General features: G+C 36.4%; 2 protein-coding genes across 3 annotated transcripts in view; one reads left to right on the top strand and one right to left on the bottom strand.

Moving 5' to 3' along the window:
• The window catches only part of LOC118271500 (protein cramped), a 52,908-nt gene extending 51,002 nt beyond the window's left edge, over positions 1–1,906 (bottom strand). Inside the window, exons 1-2 of the mRNA XM_050695889.1 lie at positions 1,756–1,906; positions 358–473 (exon numbers count right to left, since the gene is read on the bottom strand). Coding sequence (XP_050551846.1) covers positions 358–473; positions 1,756–1,768 — 129 coding nt within the window. The 5' untranslated portion in view covers positions 1,769–1,906. The remainder of the gene's footprint in view (positions 1–357; positions 474–1,755) is intronic.
• A 548-nt stretch (positions 1,907–2,454) lies between these two features.
• LOC118270883 (RING finger protein 121) lies at positions 2,455–13,101 on the top strand. Of its 2 annotated transcripts, XM_050695896.1 has the most exons (9): positions 2,455–2,686; positions 2,758–2,810; positions 2,896–2,930; positions 7,430–7,571; positions 8,117–8,271; positions 8,748–8,976; positions 9,391–9,493; positions 10,094–10,226; positions 10,598–13,101. In XM_050695896.1, coding segments are annotated over exons 1-9 (972 nt in total). In that variant the 5' UTR covers positions 2,455–2,685; the 3' UTR covers positions 10,719–13,101. The 2 variants fall into 2 exon arrangements, with proteins under 2 accessions (XP_050551853.1, XP_035442550.1); XM_035586657.2 differs by having other exon boundaries at positions 2,456–2,810.
• The last annotated feature ends 558 nt before the right edge of the window (positions 13,102–13,659 follow it).

Below are 13,659 nucleotides of genomic sequence, written 5' to 3'. Positions count from 1 at the left end.
AGCTACATAACAATATGATTGATGTAAATATAGCTATACCAACAACAACATAACAGTTTCAACAATAACTTAATCTTGGTAATTCATAGTACATCTGTAGAATACTGTAGTTATATGGAATGTTCAAAGATAAATGTAATCCGACAAAGTGATCAAAAATTTGCCCTACACTAGGATTTTCTCCTGTGTCATGTGTTTACAAACATATAAGTTCACATACACCCAGATCCGAAACAACAATTTATTTTGTGGATCACACAAAGATTTACTCCGTGTGGGAATCAAATCCGCTACATGTTGCACGGCAGCCAGTTGCCCAACTACCGCACCAAACTTGCAGCAGAAAAAATAACTTACCTTTACAACAGGCACCTTCGTAGCACCAGGAAGCACCTTGCCAGCAATCCCATGTTGCGACACTGGAGTTACCACCTTATTGTCCATTTGATGACTACTGCGATTCAGTTCTATACCTGAAATTAATATATTTTTCTTGACGTTTTTTTAACAACTTTACCACACACTAGGACATTCTCCTGTGTAGTAGGTATGTTTATAAACAAACAAATACATGTTCATTAACCTTTCGTCTGCGGATATATGAGATACAATAGAAAACACATTGTCTTGCACTGATCAGTTTTCCAGTATATGACAGGTTAATATACAAATTATATAAGTTGTTCTAAAAGTATCTGTCACGGCTTTAATGGGAGGTAGTGTTGTGTTAGAAGATTACAATAGTGAAGAAATTTTGTACCCTGGACCAGTTAATTCAATTTGAAAACATAAAGAAGTTAAATAAACATTGACTCTACTCTGCATAAAGTGATTTCCCAAATTGCATGATGCATCATTTAAAAAAAAATATATTGATAGCAATTGTTTTTAGTGAAAGTGACAGAGACAGTGACAGAGATAGCTCTTTCATAACAAATGCACACATAGATTGTTTTTGTGTGAAAAGATAACTCATAATCAATAACTTATATTCACTATTGTAATCTTCAAACACAACACTACCTACCATTAACTTTGTGGCAGATACTTTTAGAACACCTTATATACCTAATTATTATTAAATGGTCCTTAATTCATTGTGCCTATAATGTGCATTTAAAACAGGAAAGATGAAGTTGTTTGTCCTTTTCCATACAAACATACATTTTGGAAAACAAACCTTCACAGATAGACAGGTTCATGGATAATTGTGTGTTTATGTTTTATCTATGTACCATATGTACCTAAAGTACCTGAATAAATTGACCAATAAGACACTGAAAACTGACACTAAAAGGTACCTAGTATACTATACTAAGTAAATTGACCTAAGTTAAATATTAAGATTTATTTCTTTATTTATATGAATAAACAACCTTACAGTTTTAAGAATAACACATAATAATATGTACATCATTCGTTTTGATACCAATAGGAGTTATAAATTAGGTTGATAATACTTGCGAAATTGAAGTGGCGTACCTAAAACAATCTTTTCATAGTTTATTTTTTAATCGCTTATTACTAAAGTATCAAGAGTAATGGCGTTCGGCTTCATGTTTGTAAGTATAATTAATCTTGGTATGCTGGGTGGTTTAATAATCTGATATTAGTAAAGTAGGAGCAACAAAAATTAATATTATTTTAAAATAATCATAGCAGTAACTACAGCCAACTCCAAAAGATTTATAGATAGCTCTGAGGAAATTATTTTACGTAATTTAAATTTGAAATGGCAGTGAAAGTAATAATTACCTTTATTCGGCATTGCACTGTGTGCAAACCTTAGAAAACACCATTGAAACGCTTCGGATTATTTAAATTCAATAATAAATTCATGCCTGAAATTCAACCCCTAACGAAAATAATAACAAAGTAACGTCATTACGTTTTTCAAGTGATGACACTGTCAACGTCAAAAATATTGTTTTTCATAGTAGGTGTGAGTGGGAATTCTAGTCTTTTACGTATTTGAAATATTATTTTTAATTTAAATACAAAAATAACTTTTGATTTACATAAGTGAAGTAAGTTATAATACGACCAAGTTGTATTACAATCAAACAAAGAAGATTATAATCAATAATACCCAACAGCCTCGACAACCACCTTAGAAGGCTGGGGTTGGGCGGATGGATCAAGGGCCTGATGCAGAAGGCAGTACTCCTCGAAACGGCACGTATTGTGAGGAGGTTTCTGTCTTTGGAGCCCTAACCACCGGTAGCTTGGACCATGCTCCCGCTACTGGTTGGCTCCTATTTTTATATTTTTAAATGTTATTTTGTTTTTTATTTTTATAAGTAATGTTTAAAAATATAATTTTAGAGTGTTTTAAATAAATATATGGATTATAATCAAATATAACACTGTCACTGTCACTGGGCAATTCGAATTCGAACTCAGCGGTCCGATTTGTGATCTGTGATAACTGATGACATTTGCGTAGCTGTCAGAGTGACACATGACCTAAATTATTACCTAGTCCAGTTCAGTCTTATCACGCTATGTTATAAAAAAGCATGATTATAAAAAAAAGATAAAACTATAACTTTCACTGAGGTAAAAGAGGGATAGCATAAAATAATGATTAAATAAACTAACTTATACACCAACATTGGAACACCGTACCTGCTGTCTGGCAAGCTGATCGAGTCCGGCATCGGTTTCGTTGCACGAGCTATACATAGTAATTTAATATTATAATTAAATTAATTTACATGTGATTATTTACTACTGAGGTTACTAATATTTCGACAGTGTTTTCTCGAAGAATAGTCATGGATCTCCACCGGCCCGTCGACCCTAATAAGGTAAAACTAAATTGGAATCTAATAAAAGAATTTTATATATGTAATCATAAAATGTGTATTAATCTTTATGTTTTATTCTGTGTAGACTTACGAGGAGCTAACCTCGGAGGAGAAGTTAAGGTGAGATATTGATTTATTTCTCTGCCACATTGATGATCATGCTCACTAAGTAAATAAGTCATTACTAACTACAATAAATTGATAAGGGACCACTGACACATGTAACTCCCTGATGTACATGTACAGTGAGTAATTAATTAAGTAATGGGTGTTATGCCTTTGTAATAATGGACATAATTGTGTGCTGTAATTAATGGTTCAATAAAAGTTTACTTTACCTTGTACTAAAACATTGCAATCAGTATGTCACTACAAGAATTATTGTTTCTTGTAAAGGTTTACTGGTACTGCTACATATTATATCCTTAGTATGAGTTTGCTTTAAATTTAAAGTAATTTAAATGAGACCACATTCAGTACTTTCATTGACCGGCTGGAATAAACCAACCAATCAGAGTGCAGATATATGAATACTCAGCCAGAAAAACTCATCACATAAGGAGTGAAACAAAAATAAATAGATTTAAACGTAAATTAAAATTATATTACTTGGACACTTTTAATTTGTAGAAATGTTTAACATATTAACATAGAGACTCAGCGACCCCACAGTCAAACCATCACAACGGTTTTGTGGGGCTTAGTATATTAAAATGTAATCTGTATGGAAATGGAATAAATAAATAAATAAGTAATTGTCAAAGTCCACTGCTGGACTATGTGCTATGTGTATCGCGGGACTATCTCCGGCCACCGTAAGTGCGGGCTTGCGGACGGCGAGCAAGGGTAGCTCACCGCCCGAACAGAACCAGACCCGTGCGTGCGGCGCGTCGCGTTCGGCGCGCGCCTCAAAGAGCCATCAGACCACCACAGATGGGGCCCAGCAGGGCTGATGCCTGATCCGGAGCTGCGGACTACCTAGCGGGTTTACCGGGGCTCCGGCTCGAAAAGCAGGAGAAGGAACGGGGTGGTTTTTAGTCAGTAAGAGTTTGACCTCTCGCCTCGCCCAAGGCGAGAAAAGTCATTGGATGATTTTCCCCCCTCAAAAAAAAAAAAGATTAGATTTATAGATTTATTTACCCTTGATAATAATTTATTTAAAATGTTAACCTTGTAATCTTGATCTCACCTTATTGATAGCAAGAAAAATTAATTGAATAAGTAATGTATAGTGGAATCTGCTTCTAATGACATCAAAGGAAATCGGCAAACACGTCATATTAAGAGGTTTCGTAAAAAAAATGTTGTTCAAAATAACTATGTTATGTGTTCGGAGCAGTAACGGAATCATAGCGTGATCATTAGCGTGATCAAAATATATAATAAAAATAATATTATTATTTAAAGTTGTCAGGGGGCTCGATAGATGGAGTTGGGATCGAGATAGATCGCGCTATGGTTTCGTTACCTCAATTTGATTAGGTTCGACGTCGATTTGACATTCGGCGAATACAAGCAACGCCCCTAGTGGGAATAAGTGATAATAATAATAAAGTGAAGTGCAGTAACAGTGGTGTTAGTCTTGTTCATGGTGAACAGAACTCACAAACACTAACACCACTGTTAACTGCACTTCAATTTATTATTATTATCACTTCTTCCCGCTAGGGGCGTTGCTTGTAAAACTCAAACTCAAAATATTTATTTGCACGTTAAGGTAGGTATTACAGGTCTTAATTTAAATGTTACGTACATCTTAACTGCCTTTTTCAGGCGTTGCAAGCTAGGGCTAACTTATCCTAGATTACATTTACTTAAGCTAAGACTTGATACAAACTTAATAGTATTGTTAATTTCTTATGTGTATATATTGTAGTATATTATGTAGTGAGCATGTATATACATATAGTAGTATGTATATTTGATATGTAGTGAGTATATATACAGGGTGACTTTGAATTCGACGTATTCCTCTCGGGAGGTGATAATACAACTAATTTCCTACAAAATTAGCCCTGAGGTCCTTGGGCGGAAAGTGGCTAGTTTCTGAGATATTCAACATTTTTGGTTTTGGTAAAAAAATCCCGAATTGATTATAAAAAGATCAATAAATAAAATAAAAATACTGCTTGGATTTTAGTAGTTTTAGTTTTAATCAGTTGCCAAAACATCAGTTATCATTTATAAATACTAAAAATGTCAGAAATATCATTCGTTTTAAAATAGCAAGTAATTTCTTATCAAATTTTGTTTTGTGTCACCAATTTGGTCGATAGAAAACTGGATATATTTAAAAAAATATATATGGCCCTAAGCGTACAAACTATTAGAAAAACTTTCTTGGTTTATTAGCTACCCAGAAACGTAAAATTATTTACAAAATTCTCAAAAACAAATGAATTAATTGATGATAAGTAGAGTGTATAGAGAAAAGGGCAATTTCAAAAACATATTTATTTGTAAAATTTTGTTCAAAGTGACCTCCCTTATGACGAATACATGCCCGAACACGCCTCCTCATCTCTATGAGGGTCACTATTGGACTGAATATGCGTCTTATTTCGAAATAAGACGCATATTTAGTCTAAGAGTGTCCGTCATAGAGATAAGGAAGCATCATTCGGGCATGTATTCGTCTATGTTCAAATATGTTTTTCTAATAGTTTGTACGGTTAGTTCGGAGAAGAATTTCGATACACGGTCAATTCCGTCTGCATAAACAAGGGAATCTAACGCTGGTTGATTTTTACATGAAGTCCCTTGTTTATGCAGAGGGAATTGGCCCTGCATCGAAATTCTTCTCCGAAACATATTTGAAGATAGTGACGAAATAAGACGCATATTTAGTCTAAGAGTGACCCTCAGGGCTAATTTTGTAGGAAATTAGTTGTATTATCATCTCCCGAGAGGAATACGTCGAATTCAAAGTCACCCCGTAGTAGTATGTAAATCTTATAATATGTTATGTGGGTTAGTGTAAAATAGGTGGGTAGTATTGTACTGGCCCGACGTCAAATCGACGCCGAACCTAACCAAATTGATGTAACGAAACCCATAGCGCGATCTATTTCGATTTTAACCCCATCTATCGAGCGCTATGACAACTCGAGTAATAATAATAATTTTAATACATATTTTGTTCGCGCTATGATTCCGTTACTACTCCGAACAATAAGTATAATAAAATAATAATCTTAGATTAGATTTATAGATTTATTTACCCTTGATAATAATTTATTTAAAATGTTAACCTTGTAATCTTGATCTCACCTTATTGATAGCAAGAAAAATTAATTGAATAAGTAATGTATAGTGGAATCTGCTTCTAATGACATCAAAGGAAATCGGCAAACACGTCATATTAAGAGGTTTCGTAAAAAAAGGTTGTTCAAAATAACTGTGTTATGTGACAATTATGATAGGTAATCATACACTAATAAATCATTATATATTATTATATATTATATTATAAATAAATAAATCATTGTATAAATATATTTTTTTTTATGTAAAGAATATGACATCGTTTATTAATACCGGATATAATTTATCTAAAATGAGTCATAATAAGCAACATATCACTGTAAACGACCAATCTGTTATTATGTCTGTAATTTTTTACAAATCATTTGTTATGAAAATGAAACATAATTGTGAAATTACATCATATTAGGCGGAGTCTAGTAAAGCAATTGGATTCTACTACATATCAATATTATTATGCAGTTTAAAAAATTATAGCAAGTAGGTAGTATAATCTACAGGTCTTGGCTTCACGCTTTGTTAATACATTTTCTTCACCTGTTTATACAAAGATAAGGAAGTGTTTCGAAGAAATTCATTTACTTGAATAAACATCTAGTTTTGCTGTCTGATAGTATAATTTATTTTTATTTTATTTTCATCTGATATTTGAAATTACTTACAATTAATTACATTTTACGAGTTTTCGACCTCCTTCCTGTTCTTACTACTATCATTATACATAGGTATAAATGATTAAAGTCAAAGCCTAAATAAAAACTGGTAGTGAAATTTGAAATTGTATCTTGACCTTGTGAATAAAGATGATTACAGAATTTCCCAAGTTGAGATAAACTACTCAGATGTACATAAACTTCTTGTAGCCCCCTAATCCCCATTTTTTTGTGAGGTGACATTATCCAATTACTGCTCCCGCCTTGGGCTTCGCGAGAGGGAGTGTCAGACTTACTGACTTACACCACGGCCCACCCTGTTCCTACTCTTGCTCTTCGAGTTACCCGTTAATTCTTCCTCGGCTCCTAGACCTAGAACAATATTTAGTGGACCACACAAGGATTTGTCTTTTTTATTATCTCCTAAGGGGTAGGGCAGAGGTGCACTTGATATCACATAATACCACAAGTAAAATGTATATTTTAGTAGTTTGTAAGTGTTATGTAACAGGGTGTGATTGCCAGAGCAGGCATGATTACAGACTTTGCTCGACCTGGGAATCGAACCCGAAAGCTCTTGTTCCGTAGTCGCACCGCACACATAACCAACACACCAGTCTTGTTATTTTATATCAATAATATCCTAAAATACTTTTTGTCTTTTAAAAAGTTTATTTCATGTCTCTACGTAAATGTTTCCAGATATGACCATCAGAAGCTGCACGAGATGCACAAGGGGCACGAGTCGATGCACACCACCATGGTGATGATCCTCATCGTCACGCTCGTCGTGGCGCAGCTCATCGTCATGGAGTGGAAGAAGAGGCATTACAGGTCGTATGCTGTAAGTACTCGCTAAAGGAAAAATGGAAACAAACATTTTGACCAACTGACACTTTTTTATATTATCAAAAAACATTGCCCCACACTATGTCGTGGGTGTGGTTACAAATATTACAAGTTCACATGCACATGACGCTCAGACCCGAAACAAGAATTTGTGGATCACACAAAGAGTTACTTCGTGCGGGATTCGAAACGGCTACACTCTGTACAGTTGCCCAACCATCGCGCCAATTGAGTCGATTTTTTAGACATATTGTGCAAAGTCAAAATCAAAGCAGTTATTTCAACTAGATTACACAAAAGCACTTTAGACAATGTTACAAATACAAATAAAAGAAAAAAAAACAAATTGTATGACAAGGGCACAGACCAAGAGTCCGTGGAGAACAAATGTAAATAAACTTAAAAAAAAAATACAAATAGAAGCTAAGTACTGGTTTGAAACCTTTTTTATTCTTAAGCTAACTTTCTCCCAAATAGAAAATTCTGACCATGGTTCGTCCGAACTGTAACTAATTATGTTTTTTTTTTAATTGCTTTCAGTTTTTCACGATGGTGGCGATGTGGTCTATACCGGTCCTGATGAGCGTTAAGAACCAGTGGTGGAGGTTCATCACGATATGGAGCATATTCACCATGCTCACCGCAGTAGTCATAAGGAAGTCCACTACTAGACCCATGTCTGTCACCACGCCAAGGTTAGTTAAAAAGATTTTAAATAAATACTACAATAGATAAGCCATATTTTGGATGCTTCGGCACGAATGGTCCGGCTCGACCGGAGCAATTAGCCTCACAAGAAACCGGCGCTAGATAATGCTTGCGTTGTTTCGCCGTCACGGAAGCATACTCCTTCCCCCAATCCCCCCAATCGAGGATAGGGGATTTGGGTCCCGGCAATACTTATATTATAACTTTTGTGGTGTGTGGGAGGCTATTGGCGGTGCCGCTTGCTTAACATCAGATTATCAGTTTGTTCGTTTGGCACTAAACTGAATATGTATTTTTTTTTATTGAACATTAGTAAACGATGGTAAGCAATCGCCGCCACGGATAAACACTTGAAACACCAGAGGCGTTACGAGTGCGTTGCTGGCCCTTTGGGGGGTTAGGAAGAATATATAAACTATAAAGTACCAATATACCTAATCTATTTAATATCCTTATGTTCCAGGTTGGTGTACAAATGGTTCTACTTAATATACAAAGTGAGCTGCTTCCTCGGCGTGGTGGGCTACATCCTGATGATGCTGACGTTCCTGGGCGTGAACCTGCTGTTCGGCCAGAAGCCGCAGCAGTGGATGGACGTGGCTCTCATGCTGCTGTTCTACGGCCTCTACTTCGGAGTCCTCGGCCGGGACGTTGCAGAGTACTGTACTGACAAAATGGCAGCTTCTATTGGAGTGAGTAGTATTGTTTTTTTTTTATTACACACTACACAATTACATGTGTGTCGTGGTGGTCCGGTGATTTAAGACGCCCGCTTCTCATGCATGAGGGTACGGGTTCAAAAGTATTCCGAGTTATATTTACTTTCTAAGATTATTTATACATCTAGCTCTATGTGGTCTATCTCTCTTGAGCTTATCAGTTTTAATTTTAAGTTTGAAATCGCCAACCCGCATTGAGCAAACGTCCAAAAACCTCCATGTGTGAAGAGGCCTTTGGTCAGCAGTGGCTGCTTATTGTGATGATAATGATTGATGTGTGATGTGAATTACATATGTCGCCACATAGCTAAAAGTTTACACAAGTTATGTAAATTAACTGTCGGTGTATTCTTAAATGTAACAATAATTTGTGTTTGTTTGTCCCAGTACTACACGCAGGAAGGCATGCCGACGCGGCAGTTGGACAGCAACGTGTGCGCGGTCTGCGGGAACCAGTTGCTGGTCAACGTTAATGAGGAGGGGGTCCTAGGTATGTAGGCTATATCTAATAGTTCAGGATTTTTTATATCCTTACGCCTTTAATCCCCAAAGAGGTAGGCAGAGATGCATATTTTGGCACGTAATGTAATGCCACTACAATGTACATCCACTGTCACAATTTATGTTGTAAGTCCCATGTAATAGGTGGTGAGCCTATTGCCATATACCGGGCACATTTCCAGACTCCGTGCTACTAAGAAATTTTCGAAAAACCGAAAAAAGCCCAGCAATACTTCGCCCGATCTGGGAATCGAACCCGAGACCCCTTGCCCACCAGTCGCACTTGCAACCACTCGGCCAACGAGGCAGTTCAGGAATTATAACCGGAGTAAACTTACCTATAAGACTTCTACTGCAAACAAAGCTATACTTGCGTTGTTAACTCCTCTGGTGTTGTAGATGTCCATGGACGGCGCCGATTGCTTTCCAGTTGATCCGTCTGCTCGATTGCCGCCCTATACCTATACCATAAAAAAACCAATATCTTAAAACCAACAGCCACCTTAAAAGCAACCTAATTACAAAGGAATAAAATAGAAAATCCAACTATGTAGTATGATTTCTATACATCTTTGTTCATTTGTTGCAGAGAACACATACAAGCTGACCTGTGGCCACGTGTTCCACGAGTTCTGCATCCGAGGGTGGTGCATCGTCGGCAAGAAGCAGACCTGTCCCTACTGCAAGGAGAAGGTGGACCTCAAGAGAATGTTCACCAACCCGTATCCTTTTACAAACTCTACCATACTACGTCAAATAACTGGTGTAACTTAAGCTTTTCTTTCATCGTGGTTCTTGCGCGTTGGAGGTCAAATTATATTGGATTGAAGTAGGTACTATAGCTATAGGTCAAACAAATTTATTTTAAAGCAGTATTACTAGATCATATTCTGTAATATAAAAATGAATAGCTAAATGTGTTGCTAAGATCAAATATCTGGAACAGCTGAACCGACTTTGATAATTCTTTCTTTGTTGTGTATATTATTGTTAGATATGAGAAGGTTCTTATGTAAGAAAAAATTAACAGAAATGAGCAAGATCTTACCTAGTATTGAAACATTACACAGTACCTTCCTTAACATGTCATCAGGTGGGATCGCCCTCACATTCTGTACGGCCAGCTATTGGACTGGATCCGCTGGCTAGTGGCCTGGCAGCCACTCATTCTCTTCCTGGCACAAGGCATCAACTGGCTGTTTGGACTCGAATGAGGCCAACATTATCCACGGAGGATCTATGCACGGACTATATGAAGGACAAAATGGGCCTTGTGATGTGATGTGAAGTGAAATTATGAACAGTGTGTTCCTTAGTGAATGTTAATACTTAATTGTGAGTGTCAACGACCCCAGTATTGTGTTTAAACTAGCGAAAATATACAAGTTACATCACGGTAAGTTGTGTACAGAAACCTAAAGTGTATATCTCAAGTTGTTGTCAAATCATACTTATATTCAATATTTTTATGTGTAGCTAATTAAGTACATTGACTTTCTACAGCTACTGTGTGTTTTATTCTCAGGCATTAGAGGTCAGTTTTGATTGATGGAATAACTAGTATACTTGCCTTTAAGTTTAATTCAAGTTGGAAAGATTTCATGTGTTTTAAAGTGTAATTTCCAGCAATAATGCGTGTTCATCAGCTTTACTATTGAAGGTTTATAGTCGACTATAGACGAGACGTCGTACCGCCCCGCACACGCACTCATAAATATAAGCCTCCGTGTTAGTTACTTGTAAAATATGTATTTCTTGCAAATTGAATTTGAGTTTGAAACTAGTACAGCTTTCCTTCGTTAGTTAGTTACGTGAAGAAGCCGCATATTTCAATTAATTTAATTGACTGACATTTTGCATTTAGTGGTCATCCAATGATTAACCCGAATTTTCATAATAATTCATGTTTTTTTATTCTTTATTTAAGTAGGAAATTAATAATGTAACTATTTGTCAAGTTTTTATTTGGATTACAATGATTGTCGCGTCTATAAATAGATTCATTTTAAAATAATTTCCTATCTAACTTCTTAGTTGATAACTACTTAAAACGAGATATTTAGGTACTATGTTTTTTAATTTATTTTGTGATTGTGATATTTACCAAGTTTGGGAGAGCCATGCTTCGGTACGAATGGGCCGGCTCGACTGGAGTGATACCACGGCCTCACAGAAAACTGCCGTGAAACAACGCTTGTGCACTTGTAACTCCTCTGGTGTTGCGGGTGTCTATGGGAGGCACCGATTGCTTACCATCAGGTGGTCAGTGTGCTCAAATGCTATGTTCTGGCAAAGAACGGGCACTATTAGCATTTCCTATAACTTTCCTTACTTTCTTATAGGGATAAAACAGGATGTTACATTTCATTATGTGCACCTCTGTCTGCTCCTTCTGAATATTATGGCTTGAAGTTAATTGAATTTTATGAAACAACAAAATGAAATTGTATGTCAATTAGTTCTTTACATACACTTGATAATGTACACTGCAAAACCAACCCTCTTATTGTAAAACAAAGTCTCTTTTGCAAAGTGCAAAGCGATATTTTTATACAGTAAACTTGTATTATGAGCCCTAAGTTAAAGCAATAAAGTAGTTTATTGCAGTTCACGAGTCTTCAAATTGATGTTGTATGTTTTAGCAGTATTTTTAGGTATTTGCTTTATTGAATTGTATGTACAGATGCCAGACCATCAAGTCATCTGGAACTTCAATAAATATTCGATTCTAACAGAGATAGCAATAAGTTGAAAATGTCTTTAAGAATGAAATCGTGAATTTAATTAATTTTCGACCATATACTGTTGGTTTAGGGTTGAAAATCGAGATATTTCTTATTTAACGATCGATTTCTGTCGTGTCAGAAATGAAGACTTGAATATTTTGTGCTTACCAGATTGCGGTAATGTGGCGCACGGTCCTGTAGCCTTAGTAGAGCTTTACGTTTATAGTAATCAAAACGAGAGCGCGTTCCGCTCTCTGTACCCTTAGTACGAGTTTGCTTTACGTTGAATGAAAACGAAACGAGAGCGCGTTCGGCACTCTGATTGGCCGGTGCGAATGAATCAACCAATCACAGTGTCGAACGCGCTTTCGTTTCGATCTCGTTAAACATAAAGCAAACTCGTACTGAGCCCTCGATTGATTCATTTATTCGAGCCGGCCAATCCGGCTCGAATAAATGAATCAATCAATCAGTGCGCCGAACGCGATCTCGATAACTTTAAACGTAAAGCAAACTTATACTAAGGATACTGTTTGTGTAATAGAGAATTTGCTAGTGTTCAATGATCAATCATTGGACAAGTAAATTTTTGACAGCTACAGTGCTTGGACTAAACAGTATGCTGCATTGTCGCTATCTGGTGGTCACAAGAATCCTCATTCTGGCCCCGCCCTAGCGTGTCTAGGTACCCTATAATGTTTGTGCTATGTCATTCCATGTTGTAAGTACTACCTACTAGTAGTTAGTTGTATGTATGTGAATCATTAAAAATATTATTTTTGTAAAAAAAGGTTAAATGATCAATTAAGTGATGTATTTATTAAAATAATCTTATGTTATTTTGTACAAAAATAAATTGTTTGGATTGTAACCTTGTCTTTTTTTGTTTACTGGCTTACGAAATTACGACTAGTTACGAAATTATGACTTGAGGCATGTGAGTGAGATTACCGGAGGCCTAATTGGCTCCAGAGGATAAGGAGGTATCCTCTATCCCCAAATTCCCAATCCTCAAATCCCTAACCCCCTAAAAAGCTGTCCATACACTTAAAACTCCACTAATTAGTGTTGCCATGGTCGGCGCCAGAGCCGACTGCCTACCATCAGGTGATCCGTCTGCTCTTTTGTCGTCGTATCCCATAAAAATAAGGGCTGACCAGCAGGCTTCGACTTTTAGTGTCATCTGTTTAAAGAGTCCTACAACTATTTCACTGATTGACGAGGAACTCGAAGTAGCAGCGCGACAATCGCCACGTCGTGTGTCGCGGAATGCAGCTCATGAATATGAGCCTCTAGCATGGCTTGAAACTATTCGAGTTCCTCGTCAAACAGTTACGTGAGTTAATCGATAACATAAGAACCGGTCAAGCGCGAGTCGGACTCGCCCATGAAGGGTTCCGTAACAGCAAGTAGATGATATATTATAAAA

Source organism: Spodoptera frugiperda, chromosome 9 (genome assembly GCF_023101765.2).
Source record: "Spodoptera frugiperda isolate SF20-4 chromosome 9, AGI-APGP_CSIRO_Sfru_2.0, whole genome shotgun sequence".
NCBI classification, from domain to species: domain Eukaryota; kingdom Metazoa; phylum Arthropoda; class Insecta; order Lepidoptera; family Noctuidae; genus Spodoptera; species Spodoptera frugiperda.
This window is presented reverse-complemented; position numbering and strand designations above follow the sequence as displayed.

Excerpts from the sequence above, each read along its gene's own strand:
- LOC118270883 (XM_050695896.1), top strand. Across the intron at positions 7,572-8,116 it reads GGCATTACAGGTCGTATGCT|TTTTTCACGATGGTGGCGAT; the intron begins GTAAGTACTCGC and ends AATTGCTTTCAG. Across the intron at positions 8,272-8,747 it reads ATGTCTGTCACCACGCCAAG|GTTGGTGTACAAATGGTTCT; the intron begins GTTAGTTAAAAA and ends CTTATGTTCCAG.